Consider the following 13,469-nt stretch of genomic DNA (forward strand, 5'->3'; position numbering starts at 1 on the left):
TGTGTTTCCCAATAGTCAGGCTGCAATGGACTGGTGAAAAGGCTGGTTTCATTCTCTGTCTCCTATTCAGATGAAGGGAGCTGCCTCAGGACATAGGCAGCACCTCTCTGTCAATGATTAGAACAGTCTCATCACTAAAACAGATGATCTGGTCATTTATCATTGTTGTTTGTGGGATCTTGCTGTTTGCTAATTGGCTGCTGCGTTTAAAAAAGCAGAACCTCAAAGATTATAAGCCGTGCGCAAATTGGAATAGGGTACATAAAATTAAAGAGGTGAATATGTGGCTCAAAGACTGGTGTGGGAGAAATGGGTTCCAGTTTGTGGGGCACCAGCATCAGTACTGGGGAAAGTGGGGGCTGTAGCATTGGGACAGTCTACACCTGAACTGTGCTGCGACCAACGTTCTTGCGAACCATATAACTTGGAAAGCAGAGCAGGTTTTAAACTAAATAGTGGGGGCAAGAGATCAAATGTGTAAAGATGCGGTAAATCAAAGCGTGGAAACAAGAGGGGAAAAGAGTAATATGGGAAATGAGGGTCGGAGAATGGCAGGAAGGGTCAGAGAGAAAAAACTCAAGAATGTACAAAAACAAAATCAAGATTGGAGCTGGAATTTTACCGCCCTGCCCACCATGGGAATTGGATCGGGTGAGGGGCAGAACATGGAAAGATTCGTTGACCTCAGGCGGGATTTTGGGACGAGCGAAGCCATAAAATCTGTCTCTAGATGTTACAAAGATAGAAAGAAGATTAAACGAAAGTTTCTGTATCTAAATGCATGAAGCATTCATAACAAAGTAAATGAATTGATAGCACACATTGAAGTAAATAAATATCTGATAGCCATTACGGAGACATGGCTGCAGGAGGGTCCTGCACATCGAGAGGTACATGACATTCAAGAAGAATAGGAAGCAAGACAAAGGTGGAGGAGTGGCACTGTTAATCAAGGATGACATTGGTGCAATACTTAGAAATGACCTTGGTTCAGATCAGGATGTGAAATCGGTTTGGATGGAGATGAGGAATAGTCGCAGAAAGAAGTCACTAGTGGGAGTGGTCAAAAGACCCTCTGACAGTAACCACAATGTAGGGCAAGGTATATATGAAAAAATATTGAGTGCTTGTGATAAAAGGATGGCAATAATCATGGATGATTTTAATCCATATTTAAACTGGAAAAAAATCAGACTGGCAATAGTAGCCTGGATGAGGAATTCATAGAATGCTTTTGAGATAGTTTCTTAAAGCAGCATGTTCTAGAACCAACCAGAGAGCAGGTTATATTAGACTTGCTATTGTGTAATGTGACTGGATTAATTAATGCCCGCCGAGTGAAGGCTCCCCTAGGTAGCAACAATCACAATAGAAGAGTGAGGTGTGACTTGATTGCAGTATATAAGATCCTGAATAGTATTGATAAAGTGGACGCTGAAAGATATTTCCTCTCATGAGTGAGTCCAGAATTAGGGGACACTGTTTCAAAATTAGGGGGTTGCCCTTATAGGACAGAGATGAGGAGATTTCTTTTCTCTGAGGGTTATGTGACTTTGGAACTCTCTGCCTCAGAAGGTGATGGAAGTGGGATCACAGAATGTTTTTAAGACAGCAGTAGATAGATTCTTGTTGGTTAGTACTGCTGCCTCACAACGCCAGGGTTCGATTCCGGCCTTGGATGACTGTGTGGAGTTTGCACGTTCTCCCTGTGTCTGCGTGGGTTTCCACCTGCAGTCCAAAGATGTGTAGGGTAGATGGATTGACCTTGCTAAATTGCCCCTTAGTGTCCCAAGATGTATAGGTTAGGAGGATTAGCGGGTTAAATATGTGGGGTTACAGGGATAGGGCCTGGGTAAGACGCTCTGTCAGAGGGGTGGTGCAGACTTGATGGGCCAAATGGCCTCCTTCTGCACTGTAGGGAATCTAAGTGAATCAAAGGTTATCGGGATTAGATGGGAATGTGGAACTCAACACAAATAGATCAGCCATGATCTCATTGAATGGATGAGCAGGCTCGAGGGGCTGAATGGCCTACTTCTCCTATTTCGTATGTCCATATGCATTTCCTACATTATAACAGTCACTACATTTCAGAAGGGATTAATTTGCTGCAAAGCACTTTGGACATCCCGAGGTTGTGAAAGACACTGTTTGAATGCACATGCTGCCTTAGCAACAGTTTTGTAAATCTGAATTGTCTATGAAAATGGCTGAAGAGCGGAACTGGTGAGAGGGCTTCCCACTTAAACCATTCTGGAGGTTTGTATTTGCCCAGTTCAAGTGACATACTCAGACAAAAGGTCATTGCCCCACCCACCCACCCACCCACCCACATCTCAGCCGCCTACTGCTGTTTTTTGAATGATTTGGAGGGTGTTTGATTTTAGTCAGATTCACCCACACAGTTCCTCCCACACGAAACCTCACTCGATTCTTGGTTTGTTGTCACCTCCGCTCTGGGAATTCCCCTGCCTGTGGGGGGCTCAGTCTGCCTCGCTGATTGTATGACACCAGCTTAGCCAATCAAAGCCCCTTGCCCAGCAGTGTGTGCTGCAGAAGCTGCCAGTCCCAGGCAGTCTGTGTGCTTGTGATCTTTGTCATGCCTGTTGAAGGGTACGGTGATGAGCTGAGGCCATTCTGCAGCTATAGAGGAGAAAAAGCAAACACATTTCATTCGTTGAGGAATGTGCAACTTAAAGGAGAAACTAGATGTCTAATGCAGCCTTGCTGTTCAAAACCGTTAACCTTGTATTGAGGAACAGGAGGAGGATATGCAGCCCCTTGAGCCTTTTCTGTTATCCTAACTTCATCCACCCGCCTTGGTCCTATATCCCTTAATACCCTTGACTGGCAAAAATCTATTGATAGTAGAACTAAATTTATCAATTCAGCTAGCAACTACTGCTTTATGTTAAGCCTCAGTTGCAGTCCAGTAATAAAACATGATGCAAGTCCAACTTCTTCACAAACTCTCTTTTACAACTCCACATACACACACCCAACACCCAGTGCCACCTGTTTAAAACACATATCCAGGTGAGTGCTATTAAACAATTAATATACAAATTAGGTTGCAGCTAACCCATTCCTAACACTTTATGTGGATTCAAGCCCCATCAATTGTAACAACAATTTATATTCACATAGCACTTTTAACTTGGTAAAACATCCTAAGGCTCTTCACAAGATCATTATAAAACAAAATCTGACACCAAATCACTTAAGGAGATAACTAAAGGCTTGGTCAAAGTGATAAGTTTAGAGGAGGAAAGAGAGCCAGGAAGGTTTAGAGAGGAAATTCCATAGAGCTTTGATAGTTGAAGGCATGGCTGCCTTCAACTACCATGGTGGAATGATTCAAATCAGGGATGTGCAAGAAGCTAGAATTGGAGAAGCGCAGAGATCTCAGAATGTTGTAGGGCTGGAGGAAACTACAGAGCAAATGGCAGAGCAAGGCCATTATGGGATTTGAAACCACAAATGAGGATTTTTAAATCAAGGCATTGCTTAACCACACACCAAATGTAGGACATGAACCATCGGAGTGGTTGGTGAATTTGTGCAAGTTAGGGCACAGGCAACAGAGTTGAATGATCTCAAGTTTGCAGGTGGTTGAAGATCAGAGGCTCACCAGAAGTGCGTTGGAACAGTCAGATCTGGAGGTAACACTCCAGGGACTTGAGGAAATACTCTAAGCTGCCTTTTTCAATGCAGTGCACCCTCAGTACTGCACTATCAGGGGTAGCATTAACGGTGTGGGCAAGTGGATATTAGATCCCCGGTTGTATTCGAAGAAGAGCAGACTTGACCAATAATTATCCCTCAAATCAACACAGCCAAAAACATTATCTGGGCAATTGTAACATTGCTGTTTGTAGGATCTTGCTGTGTGCAAAATATTTGCCTGTATAACAACAGTTGTTATTTATTGTAATAATGTATATCAAGTACTTTGAGATGTGATAAATTGCTACAGTCTGCAATGTTTTTTTCAAATCATGTCTTAATTCTAATTGAAATCATGCAAGGCACTCCTTATGCTGTTTTATTAAAAGGACTAACTTCAAATTATTGGATAATTCCACACTAACTCTGGCACTGTACTAGCCCAACCTTGGCACTGTACCACTTCACATGAAACCCAGAGACTGGACATACCTTGAGTTTCATATTCCTCAGTGGAGCCATCGGCTTCATCAGAATTTAATCTGAAGATAGAATAATGATTAAAAAGAGCTTTAGGAGATACCAAAGAAACTAGGCTCAAATAGATGAATAGAATACATTTTATTTTATTTCTCTTCCCTGATCATAGAATTATTCAGCGATAGCATTTTACAGAAAGAAGTTATTTGGCCAATCATAATTCTTCTTAATCCCTTTCCTTGTACTCTTTTTAAAACATTCCATTTCAAATATTTATCCACATCCATTTTAAAATTTATCAATTTTGCTGTTTCCAGTTGGAATGCCGTGTCTGAACAGCCCTCTGAATAAAGGCTATAAAGCAAATTCTGAAGTAAAAACAGAAAGGTCTGAGAAAACTCAGCAGGTCTGACAGCATCTGTGGAGGGAGAAAAAGTTAAGAGAATCAAAGTCCGAAGAGTCATATTGGATTCAAAACATGAACTAAAGATTCTCTCTCCACAGATGCTGCCAAACCTGCTGAGTTTTTCCAGCACTTTCTGTTTTTATCTGAGTAAAGATTTACCTTCTAAACATACCCATCATTCTTTTAATGATTATCTTAAAATTATGCTCTCTAGTTACAGACTCATTGACCAGTGGAAACAATTGATCCCTATTTATCTTATCAAAATCCCTTATAATTTTGACCATTTCTACCAGCTCTCCTCTAACCCTTGTTTGATTCTATCCACATACACATGCTTTCCAACAGGAACCACTGTGTACTGATCAGGACCTGATTGTCTGGATTCCACTTTTTCCTCTCCATAGTCCAAAAGCTCTGGGCCAATTGTTGTGTATAAACTTCTACAAGAACTGAGAGGAACTAAAGTGGCACAGAACAGGGATTAGACCTGGGGTCTGTCAGTCAAGAGGTATGAGACCAAGTCCATCACTATGCATATCACAATAATACTTGGACTGTCATAGAAAAATTGTATTTTAAATAAATCAAAGCATGTAGGATCAGAAAACAACCTGCTCTGTACACTATCATACAGTAGGGTACCTGCTTTGCCTTACCGTATTTTCCTCTGAGTACAAGTGTAAACGCACTCTCGAGCCACTTGTCCAGCCAGTGAAAAGAGATCAACTCTCCGTATCAGCAAGGTGTTATTTTCCATGCAGAACTGAGCCGCTGTTGCCTCATTGATTGTCACCTGGAAGCAGGATTAGAAACAAGAGTGTTTCAGGGTCCAGCCCATATCAAAGGCAACATAAGCAGCGCATTGTCATTTTAGAAACTGGCACTCCGAGCTATCAAGAGTGCTGTTGGCCTTTCGAAAGGGGAGTAGATGCTTGCTCATACTGCGTACCCTTGAGCAGCATTTGCTCTATACCCTAGCTAGCCCATAAATATAGACAGGCTTGTGACTGAGACTGAGTGGAAATCTAGCTACAAGGGCATTACTTTGGTGATAGGACAAATTGAATCCCCATTTGTTTGGAGTAACCAACTTCCAAGAAATGTGGACTGTTTAAATTAACAGCTAATTGAGGCAAGTGGTGTTTTAAACCGGTCCTCCCAATGCTCAATCATTCTAAGGGACCACAGTCTAAAAATGTTTGTGGGTTGTACACTCATCAAATATTTCTCTGGCATTTTAGCCACTTTAACATTCATGGCTCTCTATGAAGAGCAGAGAGGAATTATGTACAAGTGTCAAACTTTCCATCCAATAATTTCCAGACTCCTCTGTTTAATGCAGCAGAACAGAAAATGAATGTCGTTTTTGGGGAGGCTTGTGGAGTCCCAATAATTGTCTAGCTGTATTTGTTTGGGTATACTGATGCACTTTTCCAGTGTCTCTGGTTTAAATTATCTCCCACATAAACATTGCTACTGGATTTTAAAGCAAGTCACAGTGTGTCTGATTCTGTATTATTTAGGCATCGCAGCTCCAATAGGCAACTTGTAGAGACAATCTGTAGTAAACAGCAGATGTGGAATTACAACATTACAAAGGCTGAAAGGCATAGGTTCTGATACTTCTTTCACTCATGGTGAAAGCTGGTTGCAATTAATTAAGGAAATGGGGACAAAAAGCTTTCTTTTTAAAATAAAGCAGGCTTTGTTTCCAGCTGGGATTTTTTAAATTTCCAAGTCAATTCACTCAAAAACCAGGATGTCGGTTCAAACATCAGTCACTCTGCCAGAAAAGAGACTGTTTCGATGATAAAGCCAGTCTGGTATCTCAGATGACATACAGTCGTACATCTCTGATAAAATAGTACATCTTGTTCGGTTGATTGGCCATGCTAAATTGCCCCTTAGTGTCAGGGAAACCAGCTAGAGTAAATACAAAGGGTTATGGGGATAGGGCCTGGGTGAGATTGTGGTCGGTGCAGATTCGATGGGCCAAATGGCCTCCTTCTGCACTGTAGGATTTTATCTATGAAAACTAGTACAAAGAACATACATCTCCTACACACATGCACATGATGCGCGCACAAATGACGTCTTGTTTAATGTACTGTAAGTTTGAAGAATCATGTTGAACTTACATTTCAAGATTCAAACACCTACAAGTACAACAGCAATCACCATCTTTAAGAAGTATGCACACTCGCAAACAGTTTAAAAGATACTGCTACTATATGGGACCTCGAGAACTGGGATGAGGAGCAGATGTGACTAGTTTACTGACATACACTTCAGGGCAGAATGGGTATTAACAGAATGACATAAAATCCATATCCAATTCTCATTCTGACATATCAAGATTCAAATGACTTCCAATGAATATTGCTAGGTCTGCTGCTTGCCACAAACAGCAGGTTTTGCACCTGTTCCTCCTATCTGCATCCTCACCATTGAAATGAGACCCAGTGCACCATCTCCTACTGCAACTCATTAATTCCCAGCTCCTCATCCTGCTCAGTTTTCTCTTTCTCATACAATCTACAAGTTTAAAAACCCAAGCTTGGCATCACCTACTCTTAATTTATCTCATCTTCTTTCTCACTCTATCCAACTGTGGTGGTGCTCAACACTTTGGGCCATGCCTGTTTCCCCTTGATTCTCAACTAAATTCTGCTCTAAACACAGAAAACATTTCAATAGTGGGACAGTGCGGCTTCATGATCTGAAGATTCATTGTTCTTCTGGTGTGCACCATCTGTTCGTGTTCTGCGCTATATATGGGTGTTCTATTAAAAAAAAAGTTACTTCTTGATCTATACTGGTGGGAAGATGTTGGCGTAGTGGTAATGTCACTCGTAATCCAGATGTTCAGGTTAGTGTTGGTTTAAATCCCATCATGACAGCTGGTGGAATTTAAATGTGATTAATTCTTTTAAAAATCTGGAATTTAATGCTAGCCTCAGTAATTATCGGAAAAACCCATCTAATGTCCTTCAGGGAAGGAAATCTGCCATCTTTACCTGGTTTGGCCTACATGTGACCCCAGCTTTGCATCAATGTCCACATCCCATGAAAGAATAAATAAAAAAAACGATGAACAAGGAACTCAATGACTATTTGTGATAGACACCAGTTAAAAGGATACGTAGGCAGTGGTGAATGAGAAAGTTAGGATTTAGTATCCCAGCAACCATCCATGTCACAAGATAAACATTCAGAAAATTCAGAGAGGATGAGAATTGAAATATGCCCATTTGCGTTAATTATTAACATTAAGAGTATGGATCTGATAGGATGTTTTAAAATTATATATGGTATATTTCTCTTTATTTTACAGTAGCAGCCCTGATACACAATGATACAAAGTTTGAAGGGAGTGGGTATCCGAGGGCTCCATTAATCCCCCTATCTGTAATAAACTGCCTCAACTCTCTGTCCCTCACATTTTGTCATAACTGACTATTCACACTACAAGGATTATACAATCAGTTCCCAACCTCATGTTTTGTCAGCTGTTTGCTGTCCCAGCGCTTGGAGTCAAATCGCCCACAGATTGCATTGTATTTCCGGATTTTTTCCTCCTTAATGGCATTACTATTATCCATCTGGAAGTTGTGAGCCATGGATTTTGCCAAATTCTTGTTCAGTCTCAAAAGTTCCGTGGGATCGCTTTTGGGAAAGGTAGTCATCATGTGTTTGACATTCTCTGCAATTGTGTGGACTGTATCACGGTCCAGTTTACATGTTTTCTCTCGGGGAGACCTGGGGAGAACCTGGTTCTCCTCGGTGAGGCTTCTGTTGGTCTTTGGCGTGTGCCACCCTTGCCAAATACGGGCATCACTAGAAACATGCGTTAAGGAATTCTTCTCCCCAGTGTCGGATGAGGGGTCAGGGCTGACACTCCTTGCTGATGTATTTATGAAACTCTGGAGATGTTTGACTTGCATTTCAGGAGAAGAGCCTCTGCCATTACTGACTGGCCTCTTTGGCTCCTGTGAAGATGCATTTGACAGTTTAAGTAGAGGAATGCTACTGACTGGAAGAGATGCTAGAGGATGATTGAAAATGGCTGGGTTGGCCATCCACTCCTGTAAGGCCTTCTGTAGCCTTCGGACGTGGAGAGGCTTAGCTGCCATACCAACCAAAGCCATGATTTCCAAGAACTCTTCTTCTCCAGCCTCATAGAGCTGCCGCACATCATCCCCCCCCTGCTGAATGAATGTATCATAATACGCCAGGAGATTAGCCCTCTGGAGGAGACGGTACAGCTGGAGTTCACCAAGCGTTTGTGGCAAAGACATAATTGGTGAGTTGCTGCTGAACCTGTAAGTAAACAACACAGCATTTAGTCTCATAATTCAGAACAAAATCAGGGGAAATGTTTTATCACAAGTAGAATGGTTTTTTTTCTATCTAAATCAAGATCAGTCAGGATTCTGATAAATGTCACCATTTTGTAAGCAATGCTCACTGCGCTCAAGGTACTTGTTGCTGTACAGGCAATAAGGTTTAAAGAAATGATTCAACCCACACAGCAGTTGTTTCATTTGTTGGTAATGGGAGAATTATTATTTTCTTTCTTGGGGGTTTATAATGTTGGTGGAAGCAATGGATTGTATAATAGCCCTGCAAGTCACTCTATCGTCCTGCACAAACTCTGTGGTAGTCCAGACATTACACACTTAATTTCTGTTGTGTTTTGTCTACTGTGTGCATCTGTGTGTTTTTGTGGGTTGCAGTGGGTGGTGGAGGGTGGAGATTTTTTCAGTGATGTTTTTAAGACAAACGGTGGACTTACCCCAGGTTGATACCGGAGATGAGGGGTTTAGATTATGAGGAGAGGCTGAGGAGATTGGGTTTGTACTCGTTGGAGTTTAGAAGGATGAGGGGGGATCTTATGGAGACTTATAAGATAATGCGGGGGCTGGATAGGGTGGAGGCGGAGAGATTCTTTCCACTTAGTAAGGAAGTTAAAACTAGAGGACACAGCCTCAAAATAAAGGGGGGTCGGTTTAGGACAGAGTTGAGGAGGAACTTCTTCTCCCAGAGGGTGGTGAATCTCTGGAATTCTCTGCCCACTGAGGTGGTGGAGGCTACCACGCTGAATATGTTTAAAGCACGGATGGATGGATTCCTGATCGGTAAGGGAATTAAGGGTTATGGGGATCAGGCGGGTAAGTGGTACTGATCCACGTCAGATCAGCCATGATCTTATTGAATGGTGGGGCAGGCTCGAGGGGCTAGATGGCCTACTCCTGCTCCTATTTCTTATGTTCTTATGAACAGATAGCACTGGCTGGTTGCTTGGTAGTCTGCTGGGAGGTATGGTCTATTTTGAAAGCCAAGTTGCATTTGAATGGAGCTGGCAGGTGTGGCCAGAAACTCAGGAACCTCAGGGCAGCCCTCCAACTATCTGTCATCTGACAGCCTAGCCAGAAGGTAGGATGGCTCTGATCTGCTGGAACAAGTGATGTGGGGGTGGTGCTAGAGTGGCAGAGGCCAAGGCCAGGGGTCGTAGGATTGGCAAGACCATTCCTGCTCCTCCTCTCAGTCTTACAAACTTGACAAGGAATTCACCTAATGAGTTCTCTTCAGCCATGCCCCTGGTTAATACTGCCCAGAGTGGGCATAATAAGACTCAATCAAAAAATAACAATAGAGATACTTATGAACTTTCATTAGAAACAGGTCTAATGCATGATTCCAGGGGCTAGTCTGGCTGCCCAACGATTGTCCACAACCATTTTTATTGGGAATTATGTGACAAAGGCAACTATGGAAGTAGATAATTTCTCCTAATCTTCCGGGTACTGTCACCCACTTCCCACCAAGAGGAAGGACTGAACATTCAGTCAACATTATGGCATTAAAATGTGAGATGTTATGCCAGAAAGGATGATTTTTTAACATAAAAAATGGACAAGTTTGAGTGGGCCGAAGGGCCTGTTTCCATGCTGTAAACCTCTATGACTCTAAAAAGCTAAAATGGGAGTCAGGGCATTAGGTGATGGAGGGGGTGGGGGAGAGAAACAACAGCTGAATCCTTGAACAATCCCTTAACAACTGTATGATCCCTGAACCATCTATTGCCAACAGCAGGAGCCCTAGTCCATTCATTAACAACTTCTGGATCTCTGAATCCTTATTTAAAAACTGCTGGATTCCTGAACCATTTATTAACAACCTCTGCTGCGGTGAACCATTCATCGGCCACATCTGGATCCCCAAACCTTTCATTGACAACATCTGGATCCCTGAACCCTTCATTGACAACAGCCGAATCCCTGAACCGTTTAATTGACAACATCTGGATCCCCAAACCATTCATTAACAATTTCTGGATCCCTGAACTACAGCCGTTGGCAATTATTATGATTGGAGAAAGTGGTACATATGGTTGTATCATTAATCATATAGGGTGAGCCGATTCTCATTCCTACTGTGTCTTTGTAAGTTTGCATAAAGAAGAGATAAATTAATTAGAACGAGGTGGCATTGAGGCTAGATTTTAAAATTCTGTTTAATTGAAAGAAAGACTGGCCATTCTAGTTTAATAACCTGGGAATAATATTGACTTGGCGAGAATATAGTGAGCAGGAAGAATGTGTGGGATGGTGCGTTGGGAACTTAGAAGGAACATTTAACAGAGCACTACCAAGTGTATTAGTAAAATAGAGAAAACTTACAATGGGGAGGGTGGTTGGAAGGCAGGGGTGGGAAATGGGTCACAGAAACCCGACAGTACAGAAAGAGGCCATTCGGCCCATCGAGTCTGCACCGACCACAATCCCACCCAGGCCCTACCCCCATATCCCTACATATTTTACCCGCTAATCCCTCTAATCTACACATCCCAGGACACTAAGGGGCAATTTTAGCATGGCCAATCAACCTAACCCACACATCTTTGAACTGTGGGAGGAAACCGGAGCACCCGGAGGAAACCCAGGCAGACACGAGGAGAATGTGCAAACTCCACACAGACAGTGACCCGAGCCGGGAATCGAACCCAGGTCCCTGGAGCTGTGAAGCAGCAGTGCTAACCACTGTGCTACCGTGCCGCCGATTGAATGACCAGCTTTCTTTGCATCCTTCCCACCAGTGAAAGAGAGGCAAAATACTGCGGATGCTAGAATCTGAATACTCCTAAATAAAAACTTGTATTTTATAATTCATTGCAAATATCTAGCACTAATCCCCCATTGAAACATTAAACTCATGTTACAGGGTGATAATGTCATATAAAACTGTCATCTGACACCCACCATCAGTGTATGCCATATTGCATGCACTCAGTATATATTACACACAGTCAATATTGGCAATCAGTGTACATTATACTCGTAAATTAAACACTAATATATATTTACTGAGATGCGCCAGTATGATTATTGCTAGTTCAGTACATAATCAACATAGTCTTCCCACTTTAGTTCAAAGTTGCTGAATTCAATTTATCCAATAATTAGTTTGCTTTAGCTCTAAACTCCCACGTTCCTGTTATTTAAGTTGCTTAATGCAAATGATTGACTATTTAATTTTAACAGTGCAAAGACAACTTGAAGATAGCAGAATATATTATAAAAATGCCATGCAATTGTTTCACAGGCTGTAATTTAATCTCAGTTGATTCTATGAATGTCTTAAAAAGCTTTTTCCACAGTTTACAGTCTCAATGGGACTAAGATATATATTGCAACTGCTGTCAATCGCAGGCGCTGACGGAGAGAACAATTTAACCCTCAATCTAATTATTTGGGAGTACTTTAGAATGAAGCAGCAGTTGATAGAGAATAGGTATCTCCTCTGAACCCAGCTAAGCCACTGAGTTATCTCAATGTTAAGCTATCGCCAGTCTCTTTCTCCTTTACCTTTATATTTGTCAGAGCTTCTTGGCTGAAGTTGTCCTGAAAACTCTGGCGAGTTGACGTGATGTTGGTCACTTCTCGGTAGGGTACCAGTCTCCCTGGAGCACCCTTCGGGTAAACTCTGATCCCCAATCTGTGCCGCTTCCACCCCGCTGCTACTTTTTGCTCTGCTGTTAAAATGTTGGGTGTTTTTTGTTGTATTGATGTCTTGTTGGAGAGAGTTCTGGATATTCCCGGCTCGGTGCATGCCTCCTACGCCAGAGAGATTGCCGAATGACGCGTGTCCGTCCGTGGGAGGAGGCGTGGGCGGCGAGGAACCCAGATCTGACCGAATAACAACCTTCCTCATCCAGGGAGACATCGACCACAGAGCGGCAGGAGGTAGCAGGCACAATACAGGGCTTTTATCGAATAAAGACACTAACCGCATACTGCCTACTTGTTCCATTCACTTATTATTAAACCCATCTGGATTTTTAAAGAACAAAATGTTATATCAAAAGAAACCTAAAGGGTTTTAACTAGAAAGCTTCTGACGATTCTTATGCATCCTTGGCTCAGCGTTAGCACTGCTGCCTCTGAATAATGAAGTTGAGTTGGATTGCTGAGGGAGTGCTGCACTGTCAGAGGGTCAGTGCTGAGGGAGCGCCGCACTGTGGGAGGGTCAGTGCTGAGGGAGTGCCGCACTGTGGGAGGGTCAGTGCTGAGGGAGCGCCGCACTGTGGGAGGGTCAGTGCTGAGGGAGCGCCGCACTGTGGGAGGGTCAGTGCTGAGGGAGCGCCGCACTGTGGGAGGGTCAGTGCTGAGGGAGTGCTGCACTGTCAGAGGGTCAGTGCTGAGGGAGTGCCGCACTGTGGGAGGGTCAGTGCTGAGGGAGTGCTGCACTGTCAGAGGGTCAGTACTGAGGGAGTGCCGCACTGTCAGAGGGTCAGTACTGAGGGAGTGCCGCACTGTCAGAAGGTCAGTACTGAGGGAGTGCCGCACTGTCAGAGGGTCAGTACTGAGGGAGTGCCGCACTGTCAGAGGGTCAGTGCTGAGGGAGGCCGCAG

General features: G+C 43.0%; 1 protein-coding gene across 3 annotated transcripts; it reads right to left on the minus strand.

Annotated features, from left to right (window-relative positions):
- Positions 1-2,341: 2,341 nt before the first annotated feature.
- LOC144481829 (NGFI-A-binding protein 1-like) lies at positions 2,342-12,878 on the minus strand. Of its 3 annotated transcripts, XM_078200982.1 has the most exons (5): positions 12,424-12,878; positions 8,050-8,875; positions 5,212-5,348; positions 4,159-4,208; positions 2,342-2,643 (listed from the first exon to the last, which is right to left on the minus strand). In XM_078200982.1, the coding sequence occupies exons 2-5, from the start codon at positions 8,851-8,853 to the stop codon at positions 2,516-2,518; spliced, it is 1,119 nt and encodes a 372-aa protein (XP_078057108.1). In that variant the 5' UTR covers positions 8,854-8,875; positions 12,424-12,878; the 3' UTR covers positions 2,342-2,515. The 3 variants fall into 3 exon arrangements, with proteins under 3 accessions (XP_078057108.1, XP_078057109.1, XP_078057110.1); XM_078200983.1 differs by lacking the exon at positions 4,159-4,208; XM_078200984.1 differs by lacking the exon at positions 2,342-2,643 and having other exon boundaries at positions 4,173-4,208; positions 5,198-5,348.
- Between the last annotated feature and the right edge of the window lie 591 nt (positions 12,879-13,469).

This window comes from Mustelus asterias, chromosome X (genome assembly GCF_964213995.1).
Source record: "Mustelus asterias chromosome X, sMusAst1.hap1.1, whole genome shotgun sequence".
NCBI lineage: Eukaryota > Metazoa > Chordata > Chondrichthyes > Carcharhiniformes > Triakidae > Mustelus > Mustelus asterias.

What these genes read in the sequence shown, in the direction of transcription:
- LOC144481829 (XM_078200982.1), bottom strand. Translation starts at nt 8,853, where the DNA reads ATGTCTTTGCCACAAACGCTTGGTGAACTCCAGCTGTACCGTCTCCTC. An exon ending in AACAGCTGACAAAACATGAG is followed by an intron (nt 5,349 to 8,049) that starts GTTGGGAACTGA and finishes TCCTGCTTCCAG; the next exon opens with GTGACAATCAATGAGGCAAC. An exon ending in TGAGGAATATGAAACTCAAG is followed by an intron (nt 2,644 to 4,158) that starts GTATGTCCAGTC and finishes TCTCCTCTATAG; the next exon opens with CTGCAGAATGGCCTCAGCTC.